Consider the following 24,116-nt stretch of genomic DNA (forward strand, 5'->3'; position numbering starts at 1 on the left):
ATAAGGACTATTCAGTACAAAGGTAAAATAAGAGCAGCCGTGCAAACCTTTTTAAATAATAAATATCCTTGAAGACCTAATATCCTTAATAAATGTCTATTAGAGATGCCATGAGGTGAAAATACTCATGTTAAAATGATTTCTTCTCTTTGAGCTCCGAGCACTGAAAGCAATTAGTGAACTACCTTGAGCGCAGATTGTCTAGCACTGTCTCTTTCAGAAACTTTAGAGGCAGCTGAGTCACTTAATGAGCTAAGAAGGCAACTGAGCTACCTCTTTAAGAATAAGTCTTAGAATGAGGTTTTCAGAAAAAATAACCCTCTTCGGCCTCAGAAATGCCTGGTTAAATAAGTCCATGAGCTGGCTTTAGAAATTGTGTGTGTTGGGGAGCCTGGGTGGCTCAGTCGGTTGAGCGTCCAACTTCAGCCTGGGTCATGATCTCGCAGCTGAGGAGTTCGAGCCCCGCGTCGGGCTCTGTGCTGACAGCTTAGAGCCTAGAGCCTGCTTCAGATTCTGTGCCTTCCTCTCTCTCTGCCTCTCTCCCACTCATGCTCTGTCTCTCTCTGTCTCAAAAATAAAGATAAACATTAAAAAAAATTTAAGAAATTGTGTGTGTGTGTGTGTGTGTGTCTGTGTGTATGGGGGTCAATAAAATGGATATGATGGGAAATGATCTATAAGAAAATTGAGCTGTAAGCCTTGATGATAATCACATTGTGAATTACTATTACACACACACACACACGTACCCCTCTACCCTAGTAGACTAGTAATTATGCAGAAGATTTATGTGACCTCCCTGTCCACAGGTTAGAATCGGCCACCTCGCCACCTACGCCATCAAGACTAACATGGCAGCCAGGGAGAGGAGGCCAAGCTCACCTGTGATGGGTGCCTGGGGTCTGCTCCAGCGAACAACAATCGAGGTGTCATCGACTCGGTCCACGGCAGGGTCAGGAGGTGCATCGGGCGCTAACAGCAAAAAGAAAAGGGCAAATGAGGAAAACAGTCAGGAAATATCACTCTAGGCCTGTTCTACAGATAAACAATTCTTCTCACAGCATGTAGTACACATGTACCTGTTGTCTGTGAAGTAGACAGGATTAGACTCTGCTCTCCTTCTTCAGATATCTGATAGACATTTACAATGTATTTTCGTCCAGGAAGCAGGTCAGGGATGCTCACAGAAGTGGCCGTGCTTGGAAGATCTTTAAAGTAAAAAAGGAAAGGTTAGCAATCAGAGCAAACCAATCCCTCAAATCACTCCACAACCTATAAAGGGGATATTTTTAAAACTGTACATTCATAAGGGAAGGGGAAAGTCTAAAAGGAAATGTACTAATGGGTAATCGATAATTATCAATATATTATGAGATTTTTCTTTTGTTTACCATTTTTTTCTGAATTTTTTCTCTGAAGATATATAATTTTTGTAATCCACCCCCAAATTTATAAAAACAGCTCTCTGTAGTTAAAAGTCAGGGTAGCGGTTATGGTCAGGGGACGAGGGGGTGTGGGGTAGGAGGGATGATCGTTTTTTTTTAAGTTTATTTATTTTGAGAGAGGGGGAGAGAGAAAAAGAGAGCATGAGTGGGGGTGGGGCAGAGAGAGGAGAAGAGGGAGAGAATTGAGAGCAGGCTCTGCTAACAGCACAGAACCCAACTCGGGGCTTGATCCCATGAACTGTGAGACCATGACCCGAGCTGAAATCAACAGTCAGAAGCTTAACCAACTGAGCCACCCAGATGCCCCTGAGTGTTCTTTTTCTTAATCTGGGTGCTGCTTACATGGATGTCCTCACTTTATAAAAATTCATCAAGCTGTATGCCTATGATATGTTATACTACAATAAAGTTTTTTAAAAGCCCCTAACCATGAGAATTTGAAAAGCATGAGTACACCCCCAAAGGCTAACATTTTCTGTTGTGGTCCTCATACTGGCAATCACTTCCCTGGAGAAAATACTATGGTTGTACAGACTTGTGCCCAGGCAAACGGGTAAGGCAGCTCACACTGGGACCAGGAAAATGTGAGCATGGCTCAGGAAAAATCCAAGCTCAGTTCTAGAAAGGGTCAGCTGTTCTCCTTCCTCACACTGGAAGTTTGTTCGGTCTGAGCTGTCAACTAGTTCCAAAACTCAATGAACACCTTCTTGGAGGTCCCCCAACCCACATACACATAGAGTCACCATCAGCCACTCAAAAGCTGTCATGGCAACACATTTAGCTTACCAAGGTACTGTGGTTCATCTCCCTCCTCACTTAGCTCGTATTCCACACGGAATCCTGACACGGTGTCTGATGCCGAGACCCATGAGACCACAAAGCTGCTGGCCGTGATTTCGGTCACAGATTCAGAAGTGGCCACAACGGGAGAAAGAGGTGTCGTCTCTCCTGTCACAGTGTTGCCTAGACAGCCACGGGAAGGGGAGAGGGAGCCTTTAGCCATCAAGAAAATGTCCTACTGTCATCTACAGAACACCATTTTTTAAAAACAGTATTGGGGCCATCCATGGAAGAATAGGACTTGAGAAGCAAACCACTCCCTGAGGACAGCGCAGCTCTGAGGAACACAGGCATGGGCATGAGGATGGCTCGGGTACGTACTAGTCACTGCTGTGCTCGTGCTGGTGGTGGTGAAGTCAAAGCGTGTCACCTCTCTGTGGCCGTAGTGCTGAACACTGATGAGCTGTCCCTCATATACCACACCTGGGGTCAGGCCTTTGATGGTGTAGGAATTCAAGTGGCCAGGAATGGTGGCTTCCTTCCAACCACGTGGAGAATTTTTCTAAAGATTTAAAAGAAAAAAATCACATAAGTATTCACAAGGATGAAGATTCAGAGATGATCATGAGTAATCTTCAAAGAACGAGGGACCTGTGCAGCTCCATTGTGGAGGAAAATCGTGGAAAACTGAAATCAGAATAGGGACCTGTAGCAGAGTTTAATGTCAATAATAATTATTAGTATGGCTAATATTTACTGATAGCTTATTGTGTACCACACCCTATGCTTTTACTTGCATTCTCTCATTCAGTCTTCATCTCTCCCTTCTGCAACTTCATGGTATAAATGCCCTCATTTTACGGGTGAAGAAACACTTATATGACATGCCCAAGGTCACACAGTCACAGGCACGGGGCACCTTCCTTTTTGCCAGACGAATTTATTTCATATTAGCAAGAAAATACGATGAGCCTAAGTTTTGCCTCTCCCATTTTTTAAATGTCTATGATGCACAGAGATATATTCTTTTCTTAGGTGGGAAACGGCCAGATATTTTACTTCTCACTTAGTAGGATACAAATTTCTTGCCTTGCAGAAATAGTCAAAGATATAATATTACTTTGTGACTCAGTTCCTGCAACCATCACATATAAGGTTCAGCTGGTCTGGCTGTATGACTCATTCTTGGATATGATTTACCCCATCAAAAGCGGTTAGCCAACTTTGGGCAAGACTGCAGAAGAATGTGATTTCGGTTTATTTAATCTTTGCTTCCAGTTTACATTTCACATCCGTCCAGCTTCATTAATATGTCATGGATCACAAAACTCATTGCAGTAAAATGTGTGGAAAAGAAACACACTTACTTCAAACAAGATGAGATCCTTTTAAGTGTAAATATTCTAAGCTAAGTCAAAATACATTTTTAATGCCCAGTGACTTTTTAAAATTATCCAATCAACCAGTTCCTCAATAATTCAAATACTCAAGTGTCCATTTATATACATATATATATTTAATTTTTAATGTTGATTTATTTTTGAGAGAGAGAGAGAGACAGAGTGTGAGTGGGGGAGGGGCAGAAAGAGAGGGAGACACAGAATCCGAATCTGCGCTGTCAGCACAGAGCTGGATGCAGGGTTCAAACTCACTAACTGTGAGATCATGACCTGAGCCGAAGTCGGACACTTAACCGACTGAGTCACTCACGCACCCCCATTTATATTTTTGAAATAAATGAAATGGATCGTAGTATATTTTAAATTTAAATTTTAACTCAAGTACGTTGAAAAAAATCTCAAATTAGTCATTACAATTAGATCAGATTTCATAACTGTTTTATTCAATTCTAGAAGGTTAGGCATCAGAAGAAACTATTCAAAAATACACTCTTGGATAATATCCATTGAGGAAAAATCTGAAAATTCTTCATCGTTAAAAATCTTAAAGAAATTAATCACTGCTGCTTCTTTGAAGATTTTCCAATTCAATGTACATCTTATTACTTCCCTATAAATGTCCCTTATTACAGTGATCTCACGCAACACTTCAGAATTAGTTTTAAAGTAAATAAAACTGGGAGTGAGATGTAAAGATGAGAGATAAGAAGGTATTGGAGGGGAAAATATAGTAATCCCACTGGCTAACATCACTAAATGCAAAGTTCTGGAAATGGCTGCTCTGGACACTATGACAAGAATACTGAGTATGCTACAAAAAAGAATGCTTTTGGGGCACCTGTGTGGCTCAGTTGGTTAAGCATCTCTTTGTTTCAGCTCAGGTCATGATATCATGGTTGATGAATTCAAGCCCCATGTCCGGCTCTGTGCTGACAGGTCAGAGCCTGGAGCCTGCTTTGGATTTTGTGTCTCCCTCTCTCTGCCTCTGCCCTGTTCATGCTCATTCTCTCTCTCTCTCTGTCTCAAAAATAAACATTTAAAAGATTTTTTAAAAAAAGAATGATTTCTCAGCTTGAATTTTTCCCAAAGAGTTTAAATACAATTGCCTGAGTTGGTCCAGCATTTTGTTTTATTTTGTTTTCAACTGCTAGGATTTAACAGCTGTGACTAAAAGTGGACATTTTTTTTCCTGGGTTTAAAAGAGTGTTTCTTAAGTTATGAGTCATGAATTTTGGAGATCTAACAGGCAGGTTTGAAGGGTAAGAAATCCTAAAATTTACTAGATCAACATCTTCCTCAGTATGATTTCTTCAATTTCTAGATGCTTCTCATTAAAAACTCAGAAGGTTCACTTTTTAAACAAGCCAACTATCACCCCTCATTTTCTTCCCTGGAATCATCTCTTTTCCCCCTCTACCTAAATAACTTCAGAGAAACAAAAGTAACATTTTAAGAAGTGATCCCTTAAAAAGTGAACCTCTATGGGGCGCCTGGGTGGCGCAGTCGGTTAAGCGTCCGACTTCAGCCAGGTCACGATCTCGCGGTCCGTGAGTTCGAGCCCCGCGTCAGGCTCTGGGCTGATGGCTCGGAGCCTGGACCCTGCTTCCGATTCTGTGTCTCCCTCTCTCTCTGCCCCTCCCCTGTTCATGCTCTGTCTCTCTCTGTCCCAAAAATAAATAAAAAAACGTTGAAAAAAAATTAAAAAAAAAAGTGAACCTCTATAGCTAAATATTAATTTTTTCAAATCATGGAAATGATGCCAATAACTGTCTTCCTCTGACAGAGGTGCAAGATATACAAAGCCTTTAGATTCCCTTCCCATATCGGGGAAGAGTTGTTTCAGACATTATCATCTCTAATTCCTTGTTAAGAAGATCTTTCTAGGGGTGCCTGGGTGGCGCAGTCGGTTAAGCATCTGACTTCAGCCAGGTCATGATCTTGCGGTCTGTGAGTTCGAGCCCCGCGTCAGGGTCTGGGCTGATGGCTCGGAGCCTGGAGCCTGTTTCCGATTCTGTGTCTCCCTCTCTCTCTGCCCCTCCCCCGTTCATGCTCTGTCTCTCTCTGTCCCAAAAATAAATAAAAATGTTGAAAAAAATTAAAAAAAAAAAGATCTTTCTAAATAACAAATCTTTCTAAATCCTTCTAAATACCAAAAAAGCTAAATCTATATATCAAATCACAGATAGTTCATCAGATCGGTTGGCTCAAAAGCTGGAAAACAAATATTTAGAATGTGTTTGTTTCAGAACCCTCAATGTCCCGTTTGTGGGTGGGATACTCACGGGTTTCCATCTGAGAATGTACTTGGAAATGTGAGATGGCTCTGGTGCATTCCACTGGATGGGGTGAGAATTGGGCTGACTGGGGGTCTCAGTGATGATGACTTGGACGGGACCAGTTGTGCCTGAAAATGAGAATGTGAGATTTGGTGATCTTGGGTATTCACTTGTTTCAACTTAAAAGTTAGTGCATGTGGATGGCCATCATTAAAAGATAGTTTTGCTTATCAGTAAGGGTGAGTATAGTTAAAAAAAATTCTGGGATTACTTTTTTACATATTGTCCTTGGAAATCAATGCAATAAAATCCTTTTTAGTCAATAAGTCATTGTCGTTCACATGAGAAATGCAAATAGAACTTGTTTATAGCAAATAAAATAAAATTTGAAAAATGCCTTAGTTTTATTTTGTCTCCATTTTCAAAATAAGAATTGAGAAAATTGCCAAACTACCCTAACCCAAATAAAGTAACAAAGAACCCAAACTCCCATTTATTTATCATACTAAGCTTCTTTAAAACAAATTCTCATTTGTGAAGCTTTTCATCTAGAATGAATCCACCCACTAAGAAGGAAACAACATTCTAAAGGTCATATGACATGATATAAAACACCCATATTTCTAAATGGAGTAGAATCCTAGATGAATACACAAAAGCAGTAATTACAGGTTCAGTTTTATTTCTTATCAGCCTACGCATCCCATTAGGGAAAAAGTTTTCATTTTATTTTTACTTAGTAAGTATACTCTAAAATCATATCACTGATGGGCCACGTTATTAAGAGATCAAACTTTTTTTTTTTTGAAAAGCAATTATCAGCTGAAATGACAGGTTGAAGTATATACTAAATTCAGTATTTCCACATCTCAGTATGTATGATTGTTTCCTACAAAATTTAAAGTATGTTTTTTTAAAGAAAAAACAATATAAGGAAAATGGAATTAATTTCTTAATAGTGTAGACTCCACTTAGGATAATAATGAATTACCTAGAAAATTTATGCTTGCTGAGCAGAACACATCTTTTCCCTAAACACTGTCTTTTTCATGATGTCAATGTTCAACTTTTTTGAAATGAAAACAAAGTTTCTTGTCATAACCTTTCCAAGAATTTCTAACTGCCACTCTATCAAAGACAGCAAAATCTTGCAAGTTTAGTAAAGTATTTCACCAGACTGTTAACAGATTTAGGTTTTCTGAAAGCTCTTAGGAAAAAAAAATATTGATTTTCAAACCTAATTATCTTTGCTGTCAAATTCTCTTTGAAAACAAAGTTTTCTGTAGCAGAACAAATATATAACTTGCATCTCTGTGTAGACTTAAAAGTTTTACAATAATATGCTCACTTCCACACTGAGAATAATTCAAAGTGGTTGAAAACTAACAAGTAAGATTCTTTGAATCTTAATTTCATTTAATGCACCTATTTCTAAGTCACATAAATATCAAAATCCATGTACAGAATTCTTAGTTTTCTATAATTCCATGTCACTCTTTGAATTACTCCTTCTGTTCATGAAGCTCCTCAAAAATACAAATAAATTTTTAAAGACAAATGGTGAAGCAGTATGTTAGAGATGTGACTTCTGTGAACATCAGTAAATACAGGAATATCAGGTCCTTACATTATTTACAATAATTGGCATAAGGTTGTTCAAATATCAATCCTTTAAGGAATTCCTACTATAATTTCCTTAGGTAAAGAGACCTCTGATATGTATATTATTTAGTTTGACAGTCATGATTTTGAGGGAGGAAAAGGTTTATGATGCCATAGAATGTACAACACCAAGAGTGATCCTTCATGTAAACCAAAGACCTGGGGTGAAAATGGTGTCTTGATGCAGGTTTATTGATTGTAACAAATGCACTGCTTGGGTCGGAATGTTTGTAATAGGGGAGGCTGGGCACGTGTGGGGCAGGGGCTGTATGGGAAGCTCTGTATCTTCCTTTCAATTTTGCTGTGAACCTAAAACTGCTCGAAAAAAAATTAGCTTTTAATTAAAAGAAAAAGTTTATGATGGTTGAATGTCTATTAAGTTTTAGAAAGACAATACAAATGACAATTACTGTCCACCTTTAACCCTAATCCTGTTCCTGGGTCCACAAGGTAATGAATGAGAGGGGAGGGAAACAAAAAAGGTGACTCACTCGTTTTTACCTCAGTGATGGAGCAAAACTACAGGAGTTTTTTCTCTTTCTAAACTTTCAAGCACTGGTTTGAAATTGTAGGTTTTAAAATTTAGGCTTGTACCATAGACCACTGAACATCAGTGTGGATTTCATGCATTTAGTGTATTTTTTATCAGAAAGTAAAGAGCCCGTGTCCATCATTTGTAAGGCCAACTAAATTCTGGTTACCACTAGACTTGAATCTACATATGATTTGAAGACAGGACATCTGAAAATTCTGACATCATTTACATTGGTTAGATTTGGTAAAACTAAAATTAACCTAACTGGTATATACTAGCAATTACCAGTAAAAACCTTACTCCCTCTCTTATTCAATCTGGTCAGGCTAACCATAAAATAGTTAAGTAAAGATATGACACAATGTGTATGCTTTTAAAATCAGTTTAAAATAAGGCCGAAATGAATCATTTCCAGGAACGATGACCCTGGGGAAGTTAAATATTTATGAGTTTGTGACTCAGTCCTTTTTTCTCTATTTTGTTTGCTGAGATCTGTGCTTCCCTGGTTGTTTATTGACAAACCAAATGCCTCTTATCTTCTCTGAGTTTGAACAACTCCACCAAATCCTCTGTAGACGGGAGCAAACAGGGCAAGGCTCAGAGACAGTCTACTGGTCATCTGTGGTTCCTTTATTCTCCCAACCTCATGAAGCCCCGCGCGCTAGGCATGAACCACTGAGCAAACCAGGCATGGAGATAAGCACCCAAACACGTACTGAGGGCAAACACCAATCCCCTCTCCAAATCTCCTTCTCTGTGTTCCCTGAGCATTCTTCTTACCCTTTTTAAAAAATAGGAACAAAGTCAACAAGTAAACTCCAAAGCAGAAGGCTTCCTTCCCATGTAGATTTCACCCCTGTCCGGTTCACCTAAATGCTTCCAGCGAGCAGTTTTGTGAATAGGCTCATTGTAAAAGGGTGAGAAAAATTTTTTTCTCTAAATCATTGAGGGCGATTTTCAACAAGTTGCCACAACAATAACAACCGTAAACATAGAAACTCAGGAGCATTTCTTTAGAAGGCTCTACCCTTTAGTTGCCTCATTAAAGGAAAAAAAAATATATATATATATATATATAATTTCTGAACTTAAAGTTCTTCTGCAATCAGATATTTTAAACGTTATTAAATAAAAAAATATTTTTTAAGTGATTCCTACACCCAAATTCACCATGAATGCAATTTAAGAGCCAGGTCAATTTGTGCTGTGAGCTTGTTTAAGCAAAGTCACCTTGTACGGCCCTGGCAGTGACTGAGGACTGGGGAGAGCAGTGTTTCTTCCAAGTTTGTTGGAAGGGTGTATCTGGGCGGTTAGTGTTTAGGATCAGAGATTGTTAGGTTGTTTGTGCAGAAGGAACTTTAAAGGCAATCAACTTTAATATCCCCATTTTACAGATGAGAAACTAGTGAGTGAAGCTTGACATGGAACTCTTTCACAGCCTACAGCCAGGACCCATGTCTTGGCAAACTCTACCTTTGGCCAAATTGTTCCATATCCTGTTGTCTGTGATAGTGAATATGTGTAATAAGGGATACTAATCTCTTCTGACATTATGGAGGGATTTAGTTTACTTAATCTTTTTCTCTTTGTTTATTTTTGAGAGAGAGAGAGAGAGAGAGAGAGAGAGAGAGAGAGAGAGGGAGACAGGGCACAAGCAGGGAAGGGGCAGAGAGAGGGGGACAGAAGATACCAAGAAGACTCCTCACTGATAGCAAAGAGTCTGACATGGGCCTCAAACTCACAAACCGTGAGATCATGACTGGAGCTAAAGGCAGACACTTAACCGACTGAGCTACCCAGGTGTCCCTAGTTCACTTAATCTTAATTTCTGTCATAGGCAGAATCTGATGCTCTCCCAACTTCTTTTTGTTTCTGAATGTGGCCCATGTTTCAAGTCTAAGGGTAACAGAGGCCTAGGAGGCTTTGCAGCTTAGTAGTTGCTCAAATAACTGGTGCCCAAAAACTTGAGCTTCATAATTCACCGTGTCTTATTATAATCTCTCAGTGAAAATTAAATTTAAAAAATGTTTTTTGTCTAAAATGAATTAATCACACCTCCAGCTAGGCATTATGTCCTGTGACCTAAAAAAAAAAAAAAAAAAAAAAAAAAAAAGAAAAAGAAAAAGAAAAAAACAAACCCAGCAATAAACATTTGAGAATATTTGAACTGCGTAGGCAGAAAATTGACCAAATTACTCAACTCTTGACCCAGGATAGTTTGTTCTAGACTCCAACTGATCAAACAAATGAAAATTTTGACACAAAGAAGCCCCAGATGAAATGGTGAGCGAACACACATACCCTATATTGTATTTCACATAATCTCTCTAGGCAACCTTTCTGTTAAGAGCTGTAACATACAACCCCACACGTTACCTCCAGTATAGTTCACGGTATGGTTTCTATTTCCACGTGGGGATGTGAGATGAAATTAGCCAGAGTGTTTTAACCTAATGGAACGCTCTACAGTGTTCAGAAACAAATTTACACACAGGCACATTTTCACAGTTGAGCACACCTTTAACTTGATGGAGGAGAAAGGAAAATTATTTTAGTCAAAAATCTGATTAGAGACAAGAGAAAAAGAAAATAGAGAGGAGGCCAATGCAGGCATCAGAGTATTAAAAACACTGATGCTGCTCTGTTTTGGAAACTCCGTTAAAGACTCTCAGTTTGCATTAAGAAAGGTACTTACCTGGATAGGTCTGCAAAGGTTGGCAATGCCACTCCCCAATGCCACGGCCATAGCAGTAACACTGGTACCTGACACCATGCACGTACTTCTCCCAGGAGTCTCCAATTTGATAAAATGTTCGGGTTTCTGAATCCTGGCATTGGTCTAAAATATAAACAAGTAGAAGAAGCAGCATTGAAGACATGGAGGTACAAATTTAATTTCAGTGTGCTAGACCATATATTATTTAAAAAAAAATTTTAAGGTTTATTTATTTTTGAGAGACAGAGAGAGACAGATCATGAGCAGAGGACATGCAGAGAGAGAGAGGGAGACACAGAATCCAAAGCAGGCTCTAGGCTCTGAGCTGTTAGCACAGAGCCCGATGCGGGGCTCGAACCCACGAACTGTGAGATCATGACCTGAGCCAAAGTTGGATTCTTAACCGACTGAGTCACCCAGGCGCTCCTATATTCTTTAAAAAACATTTTTTAATGCTTATGTATCTTTGAGAGAGAGAGAGAGACAGAGTGTGAGTAGGGGAGGGGCAGAAAGAGAGGGAGACACAGAATCTGAAGTAGGCTCCAGGCCCTGAGCTGTCATGTCAGCACAGAGCCTGATGCAAGGCTCAAACCCACAAACTATAAGATCATGACCTGAGCTAAAGTCGGATGCTCAACCAACTGAGCCCAGACGCCTCCCCCTCCTTTTTTGTAAATTTTCAGACCGTATATTCTTAATTTTAATGGAAACTTGCAACTGTCCTTACATTTAAAAAAAATTTAATGTTTTTTATTTTTGAGAGAGAGAGAGAAACAGAGCATGAGCTGGGGAGGGGCAGAGAGGCAACTGTCCTTACAAATATATGTGGTTACAAAATGTTTTGTTCATATCTTTTACCTTACAGAGCAATTAGTAGTAGTAAAAAAAAAGTACCCATTGGGAGAAATGTTTAGCTTTCTAAAAAGATATTTCTTTTTAAATTTATTTTTATTTTTTTCAAGTTTTATTTATTTTTGAGAGAGACAGCATGAGTTGGGGAGAGGCAGAGAGAGAGGGAGACACAGAATTTGAAGCAGGCTCCAGGCTCCGAGCTGTCAGCACAGAGCCCAATCCGGGGCTCAAGCTCACAGACCATGAGATCATGACCTGAGCTGAAGTCAGACACTTAACCGACTGAGCCACCCAGGCGCCCCAAAAAAGACGATATTTCTAAATAAAAAATTTATGATTTAGATTTCAGTATATACTGACATTCTGAATATCAATTTTGGAACAATAAATTAGATATTATATTTAACCTATATTGATGCACTGACTTACCGTTTAAATAGTAAGAACAAAGGATCACTTTATATACCTCTTTAAATTTTGGAGTGCTTAATTTTACATGCACATGGATGAACTAGATTTTAACAACGACTACTTGCTGAGCAGTTTCTAAACAAATACCTCTCAGGCTTCTCTCTCAGCTTTGATAATCTCATGTCAAACAAACTCATCTGATCAGTTTGTTTTCGTGGTGAGCAACAGGTCTCCTTTGGTAAGGGAATATTAATGGATTACCTGAAGGCTGGCCACACAGCTCTTTTAAGGCTCAATCTTCACTATTTGCTTAGATCTATTATAAAGGGCAGCCAAGAAAAATAAAGTATTTGGAAGGAGGTATTTACTGGCATGCTCACTTCCCCGCGTTATTGCACAGTCAGCAAAGGAAAGTTCTCTTTCATAACATGGATTCTCTTTATGATTCAGAACCAAAGAACTAATTCCATTCCATTAAAATAAACCTGCATGTGTTACCAAACTCAACAAAAATAGATAACTGTCACTATCAAACTGGTATCTTGGTCTATGATTAGAGAAAAGACTTTGCAAAGCTCTCTGCAAGCCATTGATCAAAGTCTGGAGTCAACTTCCATTATGTAATATCAAATGGCTCTCCTTATCTGAAACTTGTTAACTAGTCCCAGCATCCAAAACCTCCTAGAGACATGAGGCTAATTACCAACGGGATCGCATTTCCATCTGCCCCGGCCCTGACCAAAGCAGGTACAATTCAGCATGTGCCCCTCTTCATGACGCTTGTGGAATGTGTCATTCACGTTGTAAGTGATGTCGTCAACAATACACTGATCTGTTTAGGAGACAGTGGGATGGTGGAGAACTTTTTTAAGTTTCACGATGAGATAAAAAAAAAAAAGTCATGTTTTTCAAAGCATACAGTTTTTTTTCCCACTAAATTACCAACACCTCCCACTAAAATAACTTTTCTACTAGCATAGAAAGAACATTTTTTCAAACCTTAGTCAGGAATACAGGATTTGGAAAAAAAAATTCTCTGTCTTATCAACTTTTTTATAAACTTAAATATCAGAGGTCAAAGTCTATACAACTAAGTAAAGAATGTGGTAAAATACACCTTCCTGTGGAAAGGTAATTTTTAAATAAATACATGTTTTACTTTTGGAAAAGTTCTTGCTAATTTGATAATGTCCTTTAGATCTCTGCGTGCTATGAGAAATAGGAGGAAAATTAAGCATACTTATGGAGCACCCAGCATGGTGTGATGGTCTGATCTCTGGAATGGCTGGGGTGGGGAGATAGTTGGATTTGGGAAATAAAATAACATTGATGGCATTTGTGAAATGAAAAACGAAACAAAACAAAACACAAGAGTAGGCCAACTGTGTTCCAAACTCTCTGAGAGATCCTGAGAAAATTACTTTCCCTTTTTGGGTCTCAGCTCCTTCCTCTGTAAAATGAAGAGTTAGTCTGTATGTCTTTCCTTTCTGTTCTGCAACATCATGTGGAATTATTATTACTCTGGTATTGTGTTTCCCACAAAAGGAGAACAAGTTCAGGCCAAGGTCAACACACCAGTTATATGGACTATTTATTGGTTCAGAGTTGTACCTAAATCATACTCTTCAAATCAAAGAAACAGAAGTACCAACATGGTTTTCATAAATTGATATCCCTATATTATATCCCAGGATCCAAGGGAAAAAAAATTGAGCTGAGCAAAAGAAATAGGTCTCTCTGATTGTCACCTTCAATTTGGATCTGCAAGGATCTGTTTTTAGAATAGCGAAGTCTCTTTTCTTTACAGAAATTATTCAATCTTTTCTAGACATGAATCCAATGGTGTAACTAAAAGCTAATAGGATCAAATAATTGTGTTCTAGCCTTTGAAGTCATCTTCTCAGCCTAAGTACTTACATCCTGGGAATGTTTCAAATTTTAGAAGTGCTCTGCCAGCTTCTCTCCACTGGCTGCTTAACATGACAAACCTATCTAGCACGATAGACTGATGGCATGGCGTCACACATTTCCCCTCCTGCTTTTGGAAAGTACAAACGTCCACAAAACTTGGTCCTCTCTGCAGTCTCGGTCCTTTCACATGCTCTCATTAATAAGCAAGCATACCTCGGAGCTGAGAGTAGGCGACACAAGTCCATTCTCCACGACCATTCCCAACGCATGTGCACCTCATCATGTGGCCCATATCATGCTGTTTGTCCCACTGATCTCCAATGCGATACATGACCCCTTCATTGGTTGTGCAGATTTCCTCATGGGCTATATAGAAATGGATGGAGAAATGATCACAAGGTATAAAAACATGTGCAGTATTATCAGTCCTTAGGCTAATAGGATAACCAAGAATTGGTTGGAAAGCAGTCTGGTGTGCCTCAAAGAAGTCTCGGGGCTGCTCTCTGCATGTGTAGAGTTTTAAGTACCAGAGGGAGCCAACATAGTCCACAGGTGAAGTATGTTGTAGGGAATAATTACAGGAAAGGTTGAGGGTTGTTAAACCACAATAATGCCTACACATTCATGTAGAGGGTTTGCATTGTCGTAGAAGACTGATGTTGACTACTGCCTCATAATTTTTTCTACTTCCAGCTTATTCTATCCTGAAGGGAAACTATGCATTTGGGTATAGAATTGTAAGCTAGAGCATGTTTTTCTTCTAAATCCGACATTCTCTTGTGTTGAGAGAAATAAAAGTATAATTAGTTTTCTTATGTTTCATGGCCTCACATTCCACAACATACGGTGCACGGCTTCTCAGTTCCAAAACTACAAGATCAACTGTAACCTATGGCGTTCTTGAAATTTGAGAACAAAGAAAAGGGGTTGGCCCCCCTTTCTCTATCCTTACAAACTAGATCCCCCTTAAAAAAGAAAAGATCCCATACTTGAAAGAAAAGCAGAGTTTTGGTCATTTTGGTGTTTAATAAGTGACCGGGCTTATTCTAATCAAACCAAAATTATGTTGTAAATATCATGGGTCTGTGACTACAGCAGTTATGTATTAAATGCTGTAAGTTGTATGCTCTTTACAAATGACAAACCTGTAAAATATGTGCATTTCCAGACTTTAAAAAAAAGCATTTTTATTGCATTTATATGTTTTTGGAATTCAACTATATCGAAAGGATTTTACAATTATATGAATGGTTATATAATATATAATAATTATATATGATATTATATAAGTATATGTATATAAATATATCTTACAAAGTTGCATGCTATCTGAAAATTAAGACTTAATGGGTAAAATAGGAGTAAACCGGACACTATTCTTCTGTCTCACTGCGTAAATGGGTGTCTACAGGGCTTTGTCTTACCGGCCATGGGGCAGAATCCAAACTTCTGGTCAGCATCGTAGTTCTCCGTTGTTCCACACCACTTCATGTTGTCTCTCCTGCCCTCAGAAGTACAGTCCGTGTAGTTGTGGTTGTTGTACAGGAAGGGGAAGTGGCACAAGGCACCATTGGAATTTCCACCTCGAGTCTGAACCAAAACTGCCCAGAATAACAGACAAATAGGAAGAAATAATATGACAACTGAGCTTACAGTGGGGACTAAGCACACAGCTTCATGTGACCCCAGCTTACAGTGGGGAATTACCACAGGAAGGTTCCGAGCGAGCCAGGTCTCTGCAGCTAATTCACGGGGAGTCTACCTCAGAAGAAAGGATGCCTGATAATATAGTCTCAAGCTTCCTTAGCGTATTCACCTTCACCTTCAAAACAGATTTAAATCCAATTTCACTCTCATTTTCCCAGCCAAAAGAGAAAAGATCAAATGGTCGCTTTGAATAAAACATAGTGTTAACCAGTAGAGAAGCAGAAGCACTCAGGCATTCATCCTGTGTATTCTTTAGTGCCGGGGGATTGCCTACGGATGTTAATATACCCGTATCTTTAATCACATCATAATCCCAGTGTGTCAGAAATAATTGAACAGGAGGGCTTTCCCCTCGGTGTCATTTCCCAAGGGTCCTGGGGAACATGGAAGGATCTTCAGCTGCTAAGTTCGCTTCATGTCTCCTGGGTCCAGACTGAACAAAAGTGATACGTCTTCTGCAGCCTCAAGATGAATGCCCAGAAGGCTGGCAAATAAAAATAGGGCGTGAGAAATGGGTTTTTCTCACTGCTGTGCTTTCCTCCTGGGAGACTCACCAGTATGGTCTGTACAGAAGGAATATTTCTGGTCTTGCTCATAATTGGAAGTTGTGCTGCACCAGAGATGTCCATCCTGTCGCCCTTCTGTGGTGCAGGAGTAGAAAGTCCTGCCGTTGTAGGTGAATGGTAAGACACACGGCTCCCCATTTGAATTGCCACCGTAGGTTTGGGTTACAGCTACAAGCACAACCAAAAGGGTCTCAGTAAATAGAGCTGCATTTATCTCCCACCAGTAGCTGCTTCTTTATAGCTTAATGGAGACTAAGCTTGTGCCTTCAAGCGGCCAGCACAGAGAATCACCTAGTCAGTCCAAATGTATTACTCAACAAACCTATCTTTTGTGAATAGAGTGACACCAGAGTTCCTCTGCCCATGTCCTTTGTTGCCACCTTTGCTGCCGTGCCTCAGTTTCCCTATTTGCAATGGTGTATTAATACAGACTAGTTAAGAATGCTGTTCAAAGTATACTGGAGTGATATACAGAACTCTGTTGGTGCCATAATAATTAATACATGAGGTTATTCTAGGGAAAAAGTCAAAGGTACCAATTGTTATTGGTTACTACCAATTATATAGTTATACCACTATAGTGGTTACTATCACTTTTGTAGCCCAGAAGCAATGTATTAAGTTGTTGAAAGTTTACATCATGAAGCTCCAAAAATTTGAGATTCAGAGTATAAAATATGGTTGGTTTGCTATTCAGAAAGCAGCCCTCTTATAACAACATTTTAGACAAGTAAAGATAATACATAGCAGTTTAATCCCCACTACAGGAAAGAAAATACATAGATTAAAAAGATTGGAAGAAAATATATGAAATGCCAACCCTGGTTGTTATCACAGGGTGGTAAGATTATAAGCTTTTCTTGTTTGCTTTATTGTTTTACTTTTTTTTTTTTTTTTTTTGTAAATGAATGTACTGCTTCTCAAAAATTTAATAATAAAAAGCTATCAGTATTATTTTTTGAAAAGATAATACAGACCTGTCTCTTGGCAGCTGACACCATTGCCCAGGCAAGTGCACAGCATTTGCTTATTTCCTTGTGTCTTCAGCCACTGCATCCCCACAGAGTAAACCACACCACTGTCTGTGACACAGTGACCGTATGGAGCAGGCTGGGGGTGAGGCTGGGGCTGGTAAATGGCGGTTCGGACATCTGTGAAAGAGCCAGATCCTAAGGGCATGAGAAAGGAAAGTCATAAAGCTGGGTGAGAGAAACCAACTAACTACTTTCTGGAGTGGGGATCTTCAGGGTCCCATACAGATCACTCTGAAATCCATGGTGTTACTGATCTGGAACTGAAAAGAAATGCCCCTCCCTGTGTTAGCTTTTACGTTTGGCCTAGGAAATAACCTATAAGAGTCTAACCAAAGGGTGTCCATCTTCCAGCTTATCTGAATTATATTTCTAAATCACAGAAATTATCCTGCCACTCAACAGAGCAGATGCCCTCAATAATTCCTCACTCAATCCAGGAAGCACATGGTCCACAGCTTCATAATCCCCCACACTTAAGTTCTTCCAGCTCACCTCTGACCACGTCCTTCCTTGGTGTAAGCCTTGTCTCCTCATTCACTCATTGTACCCTGTACTGTCTTTATGTCTTTCCCTTCTCCTGGAATGGTCTGCCTCACCCTCGCTCTCTTAGCAGCTTCTATATGTTCAATATAACTAGGCATTTCTCTTGCCAATATTGTTTTTGAGAAGTCCCTGACACCCTGCGGCAGACCTGTGGCCGTCTGTTTAACTCTGATCTCAATGAAAGCATCCTGGGCAGCCATTCTGGATTCTCTAGAAGTTGTTCCTCCTTCCACATTTTGTTTCCCCCCAGGATTATTTGAGAATTGGTGTGTGTGTGTGTGTGTGTGTGTGTGTGTTTCTAAACCCAATCAATCCACTTAACACAGCTTTGTTTTCAGAGTAAGACAACACAATATGTTGATCTTTTCTCTAAATTGTTGGAAATCTGTTCTCTCAAAGGCCAGGCCCACAGAAGAGTCAGAATGAATGCCAGAATAACTGATGGACTGAATTCAGCATCTCTCTAAGCCCTGCTCACCACTAGAACCCAAAGACACTTTACATACAATGGGTCCCAAGGTCATACACACCGGGGAGTGGGCATCTGTATATACCCCACTGAAGAGCCACAGTACAAAGTAACATAAAGATCTCATAGAAGCAGGATCCATTTTGTTTGACCCAATACTTCTCAAACTTTTTAAATAGAACCTTTTCTGTATAATATTAGTAATATTAATAAAATTAGATAACATTTATTGAATCCTTATCCTGTTACACCTCAATTACCCTTTTAATTTAAACTATTTCAGTAGGGGAGCTGGAGGAGGGAAAAGAAATAAAACAAACTATTTCAGTAGATTGATGTTTATAATTGTTTTTTTTTTTTGGTTAGCAGTAATTTCACTGATATAATAAAAAACCTCAGGATGCATGGGTGGCTCAGTCACTAAGTGTCCGACCCTTAATTTCAGCTCAGGTCATGATCTCACCATTGTGAAATGGAACCCTCCTTCGGGCTCCACACTGTGCATGGAGCCTGCTTGGGATTCTCTCTCTTTCTCTTGCTCTCCCTCTGCCCCTCACCTGCTCTCTCTCTCTCTCTCTCTCTCTCTCTCTCAATCAACCAATCAATCAATAAAATAAAAATGAAAATAATCAAATAACTCAAACATACTATCAAGTCTAATCTTGTTTACCTTTGGAAGTGCTCAGAGCAAGACGAAAATTCATCAAAGGGAGAAAAATCTAAACAAATAATATTTTTATTTATGGTTAAATGGTTGATTGATAACGGGCTAAACAATAATGCTAGTACATTATGCAGTGAAAACTTGATGAGAACATATTAAGAAGGATAACAGAAGCACACACCGTGATCGCCATTATTTCTGTCTTCAGACTCTTACAAAACAAGTTACAATGCAACGATCTTGCTCTTGTGCCAGAAATAATGAAAACTACTTTTTTATTTTTTTTAAGTGCTTTAGACATTGTGTCATTCATTCTCATCCCTAGGCCTCCTCTGAATTTCTCGAATTGTAAATGCCAATACATGAAGAAAATGATTGTGCATTATTTTATGGAATGCAACAAAGTCTGCTGGAGCATGGAAACCACGCATAAAGAATTGTTTCCGCTACAAAGAAAGCTGAATGTCAGGACAAGGAAATATATTCCAGTTGGGAAAAGAACAAATGTACTTTTTTCCCTTTTCCTAGCAGAAGAACCAAGTAGTCGTGTAACCCATCATAACCCTTTCATTTCCATTAAAATGCACTTTAGGTATTAAAAATGCATAGGTAAAAAAATGCATATGTATGTGAATGTATATGTGTGCATATCTACATATATATCTATATATTAATTGTGTGGGTTTTTTAACATTGGCATTGCCTTAAACATCGTTTAATCTCTTGGGGCTAAACCTCCTTTTGTTCCCTCTAAGATCTATTTTTATTTCATTTTTTAAAAATTTAAAACCTGATATTAAACAAAGTTTTTAACAACTAGCAGTCTGTAAATGAACTCAGATTATTAGCAGAAACATGGCAAACTCATCCTCAAATGGCGTGTCAAAGGAAAGATGGATTTGCAGAAATAGGTTTCGAAACGTGCTGCGGTTTCTGGCTAGTTCTGTGCCTCACCAGCGGACGTGGTCTGCAGAGCCGCATGCCTCTCACACTTCCACTCCCCCCTGCCGTTGCCCGTGCAGATGCACTGGAGCAGGTTCCCCCGATTATCCTTCTTGCTCCACGTGTCTCCAATTCGGTAGGATGTCCTGGTGTCCTGGTCATTGCATCTGTCTGTATCAGAAAGGAAGCATTTCAATATACACGTCATGTCAAGCTGGGCAAATGCTCAAGTCAACGCTAAAAAAAGAACGTAGTGGTTTAAAGTTTGGTGAGCTATTCTCTGGTGGTAGGTCTCTATGTGGCTCTGGTAGCACAGGTGTCAACCTTCTGAAAGATGGGATTCCATTTGTTAGAGCAGAAAGGGAGATGTGTGACTTTGTAGGATTTAGTCTCGTTCCTCTTCGCCTTTGCCAAAGGACTTTTTCATCATCTTTCGTCCATTAATTAAAAAAAAAAATTGTTTTCACATTGGTCCTTTGATCAAATTCATTCTCTGGCTTTCTATTTTCCCCCTCTCTTTCCTTCTCATGCTCTCCCAGCTTTTTCCCAGTAATTGCTGGGTATGACCAGCCTTTCAACAGGGGACTTTCTTTAGAAAGTGAGAAACAATAGGAGGCAAGTAGGTTTCAAAAGGTCTCCCCCAACTGCCCCAAAGAAGCTATAAAAAACAGTAGCATCTCTTTTTTCATTTGTTATGTAAGAAAATTCAGAGTACTGCCAACTTCTTTAAAATGTTCTCTTCTAACCTCCTCCAACACACACCTATTTAAAATTACCAGTCAAATGGCTTCTTTTGAATGGCTCAGTGTGAACCTTTCATGGAAAAATGGAATTATTAACATAAAGTGATCATTTGTAACTAAATTGCCATTAGTGTATGTGTTCAATTATCTGGCAAATAGATTGTTTCAGTTATAATCCAGTTTTGTCCATATGCTACAATGTGAGGAGGGAGGATTTGATTTCTGTATGAATCAGAAAATCACAGCACGAGGTGAAAGAGACCATAATTAGACGGTTGATGTAAGTACACACAAATACACACCCACATTGATCTAGCATCAGAATGGAGGTCTGGAGGAAGATATTATAGCTTTTCTCCATATCCCAGGGAAAAGTACTTCCCTAAACCCCTGTAACACTATTTTCAGTATTTTTCTTGAAGCCCTTAATATTACACTTTGTAGAAAATGAATATGTATAAGCCTTTCTTATCTCCCTGACCGACTAACTAAGTGCTTTTGGAGGCTGTACTAATGTCCAATTTATTTTTTGCATTCCTATACCATCCTGTATAAACTGGGGACTTACAAAATTTCATGCAATACATGACTTTTCTTTGAGGAACTTTCCCCCAACTTGCTATTAGAAGAACTTTAAATAATAGATGAGGGTTTGAGTCAGACACTTAACTTTGTCTTGAGCTAAAACTTTGCCACCAAGGTCTTGAAAGTCTGATGATCATAATAACATTCTAAATGCAAAAGATCTAATGAACAAGCAAGTTTCTGGGAAAGAGTCTGCCAGAATTATTATCACTTTCCATGAAAGACTCATTTTTTTGTTAGCAAAGAATTCAAATTTAGAGGTTGAACATTTTAAGATGTTAAACACTTTAACCTAGATAAACAAAATAGGTTCAATATATTGAGATTTGACTTAGAATTTATTTATAACAGCAACATTAATGGTTGTTTTGCTTCAATAAACTAGTTGCCTTTGGTCTGAAAAGTTCAAAAGAGGAGCCTTGAATCCCTAGGGCAACAGGTAGGGCCTCCAGGCAATCCTGGAAGGAGCAGCTGGGGTGCTAGAGGTCAGCTTCTTTATGGCACTAAGACGCCTATTTAAGAGCTTTGGGTAAGAGACACTGTCCTTAGTTCCACGTAGACACATAATTTCAACCTATATGTACTTTTTATTTTCATCAGTTTTGCCAGTGAATATGCCCCAGTTAAATTTAAAACATAGAAGGAAACCTAAACCTTTAGAGCTTCACTCCATTCTCTGTTAATAGTACCTACATACCCAAAGATATATTTGCATGGATTTTAATGATTTCTTTGCTTTTAATACTTGGAAAATATCTCAGTGATAATTTAATCAAACATTTGCAACTAATCTTCAGGTCCACAGCATATTTGGCATTTTAATGCATATTTGGGATCTTTCTTAGTCACTCATAGCCGAAGACCTTATTGTTAAACTTTATAGTTTTCTTTGAAGAAACAGAATAAGTTGATTGTGGAATTTTTCTTGACATCCACATGTTACCAAAGCATGCTGGTGTGGTGGGTGTGTTAGAAGTGACATCACGTTACAGGTCTCTCTAGGAATCCAGAAAACAATACCTCGCCTCATCTTGAGCAAAAGAACTAAGACGTACTTCTAGAAGTACAGGTGATACGTCCACTGCCTTCTCCCAGACAGGTACAATCCACCATCATCCAGCCTTGATATGGCTTTTCCCAAGTTTCTCCAACAACGTAGGAAGTTCCAGCAGCATGATCAAAACATTTCTCAGCTGTAAGGAAATTTGGATGAAAAACAGGGGTGGGGGGGGAAAGGGTTATTTTGAATTGTGCAGGCTCCTTGTAATTTAAAGTATATTGTGTAAGCAAAAATCCAGCCACATTTTTTTAAGTGGTACTCCGTTCAAAAAGAAAGGCACGCCCTATAACTAAGCACATAGTAAGTAACCAAAGTGAAAGAAAGCCCAAGACGAGCCGGCAGGCGGAAATTCTATTCTCCTAATAAGTACATAGACTATATATATTCAGCTAGTAACATTTCTCACACAAGTATTTGAGTGAAAAGGATCTGTATATGTATTCATCTGTGGGGGACAAAACACCCACAATTCCGATCTTAATTATGAATGCATAAAAACAAGACAAGAAAGCTGTTTAAAATCTGATTTCTGTAATAACTACAACACAAAAAGTCTGATTCAAGAACAATTTATATATTCAAAGCTATAGGCAGAGACTTAGACTTGTGTTTATAGAGTTTAAGATTAAGGCCAAAAGAAGCTCAAAAAGTTTGAGTTTGAAAAAGAAAAATTACCAAGGTGTGACAGAGCACACACAGTATTGTTTCGGTCCAGCGTGTTCCAATAAAGAAAGATGTCAAAAGTGCTATTTTTTTTTCTTTTAAATAATTTATATCTTGACCAAGGAGAAAGCAGCGATGAGACAGTAGACAAAAGAAATGACTGTTTCCTAAATCTTTCAATTCGATCCTGTCCTTTTGAAACAAAATTAAGACATCTACCAATGTTAGTACTTTTGGGCCTGATTCCTTCAGGGCTGTGGATTATGAACTTATTTCAGTATTTGCAATAAAATTTCCACTTCCCTATTTTTTGAATTGGAATTCAGATCTCGCATCCACAGGGCCTTTGGTGCAATCCACCATGTTGGCTGTGCTTCCCCGCCTCTCCGTCGTCCCTCAGAGCCACACACCTATCGGCTTGCAGGTCCATTCTCCTTTCCCATTACCAAGGCACACACACTCCAACATGTAACCGCCGGTCTCATGTGGTCTCCTCCACGTGTCACCGATCTTGTAGGACTGACCCCCTTCATGGCAACGGTCTGTTCAAGACAAAAAGCAAATGTTAGAGAAAAAGACAAGAGAATATTTCAGTTGAAAGAAAGAAAGAAAGAAAGAAAGAAAGAAAGAAAGAAAGAGAAAGAAAGAAAAAGAAAGAAAGAAAAAAAAAGGTCTCATGTTCCACCCAGGATAGGTACTTGGGTTAGGCAAAGCAAGAACACAGACAACAGCTTTCCCATCAGAGGCAGGGGGAAAGTTAACAGGTCTGGTCACTTTGGGTCTTGGTTAAGCATGATGGGAAATCACACAGAAAATTGAATGGCCAAGAAAGAGGTCATAAATCCTGGTTCCTCGGAGAGATCACAGGAAATTGGGTCCTAAGGCAGAAAAGAAAGGCTGGCAGGCAGATTGAGCCTGACAGAATGAAAAGGCCACATTGGGCATAGCTTTCCAGCTTTCAGGAGTGGGAGAGCCCATGTTTTACCCCAGCATAAAAAATGTCACATTGGTGGAAATCACATAGATGCACACCTATCAAGTGTGGAAATCTGGGTACTCTTCTAAGCTATTAAACACAGTGGCACATCAGAGGCCAAACTGTCCATTAGATTATAAGCACTATGGACCACTAATTCATAAGACTGCTAATAA

At 39.1% G+C, this 24,116-nt stretch overlaps 1 protein-coding gene across 13 annotated transcripts in view; it reads right to left on the bottom strand.

The window, feature by feature from the left end:
• FN1 (fibronectin 1) overlaps nt 1–24,116 on the bottom strand; it is a 71,542-nt gene that overhangs the window by 43,954 nt on the left and 3,472 nt on the right. For all 13 annotated transcript variants that reach the window (XM_040476174.1, XM_040476165.1, XM_040476164.1 and 10 more), the window contains exons 4-17: nt 23,375–23,506; nt 22,297–22,434; nt 19,926–20,084; nt 17,239–17,430; nt 16,250–16,429; nt 15,413–15,589; nt 14,202–14,354; nt 12,781–12,909; nt 10,794–10,937; nt 5,908–6,029; nt 2,607–2,787; nt 2,232–2,408; nt 1,080–1,208; nt 883–972 (exon numbers count right to left, since the gene is read on the bottom strand). In XM_040476174.1, the coding sequence (XP_040332108.1) occupies nt 883–972; nt 1,080–1,208; nt 2,232–2,408; nt 2,607–2,787; nt 5,908–6,029; nt 10,794–10,937; nt 12,781–12,909; nt 14,202–14,354; nt 15,413–15,589; nt 16,250–16,429; nt 17,239–17,430; nt 19,926–20,084; nt 22,297–22,434; nt 23,375–23,506 (2,103 nt within the window). The remainder of the gene's footprint in view (nt 1–882; nt 973–1,079; nt 1,209–2,231; nt 2,409–2,606; nt 2,788–5,907; nt 6,030–10,793; nt 10,938–12,780; nt 12,910–14,201; nt 14,355–15,412; nt 15,590–16,249; nt 16,430–17,238; nt 17,431–19,925; nt 20,085–22,296; nt 22,435–23,374; nt 23,507–24,116) is intronic.

The sequence above is a fragment of the Herpailurus yagouaroundi genome, unplaced genomic scaffold (genome assembly GCF_014898765.1).
Source record: "Herpailurus yagouaroundi ecotype Mexico unplaced genomic scaffold, PumYag 140, whole genome shotgun sequence".
In the NCBI taxonomy this organism is placed as follows: Eukaryota; Metazoa; Chordata; class Mammalia; order Carnivora; family Felidae; genus Herpailurus; species Herpailurus yagouaroundi.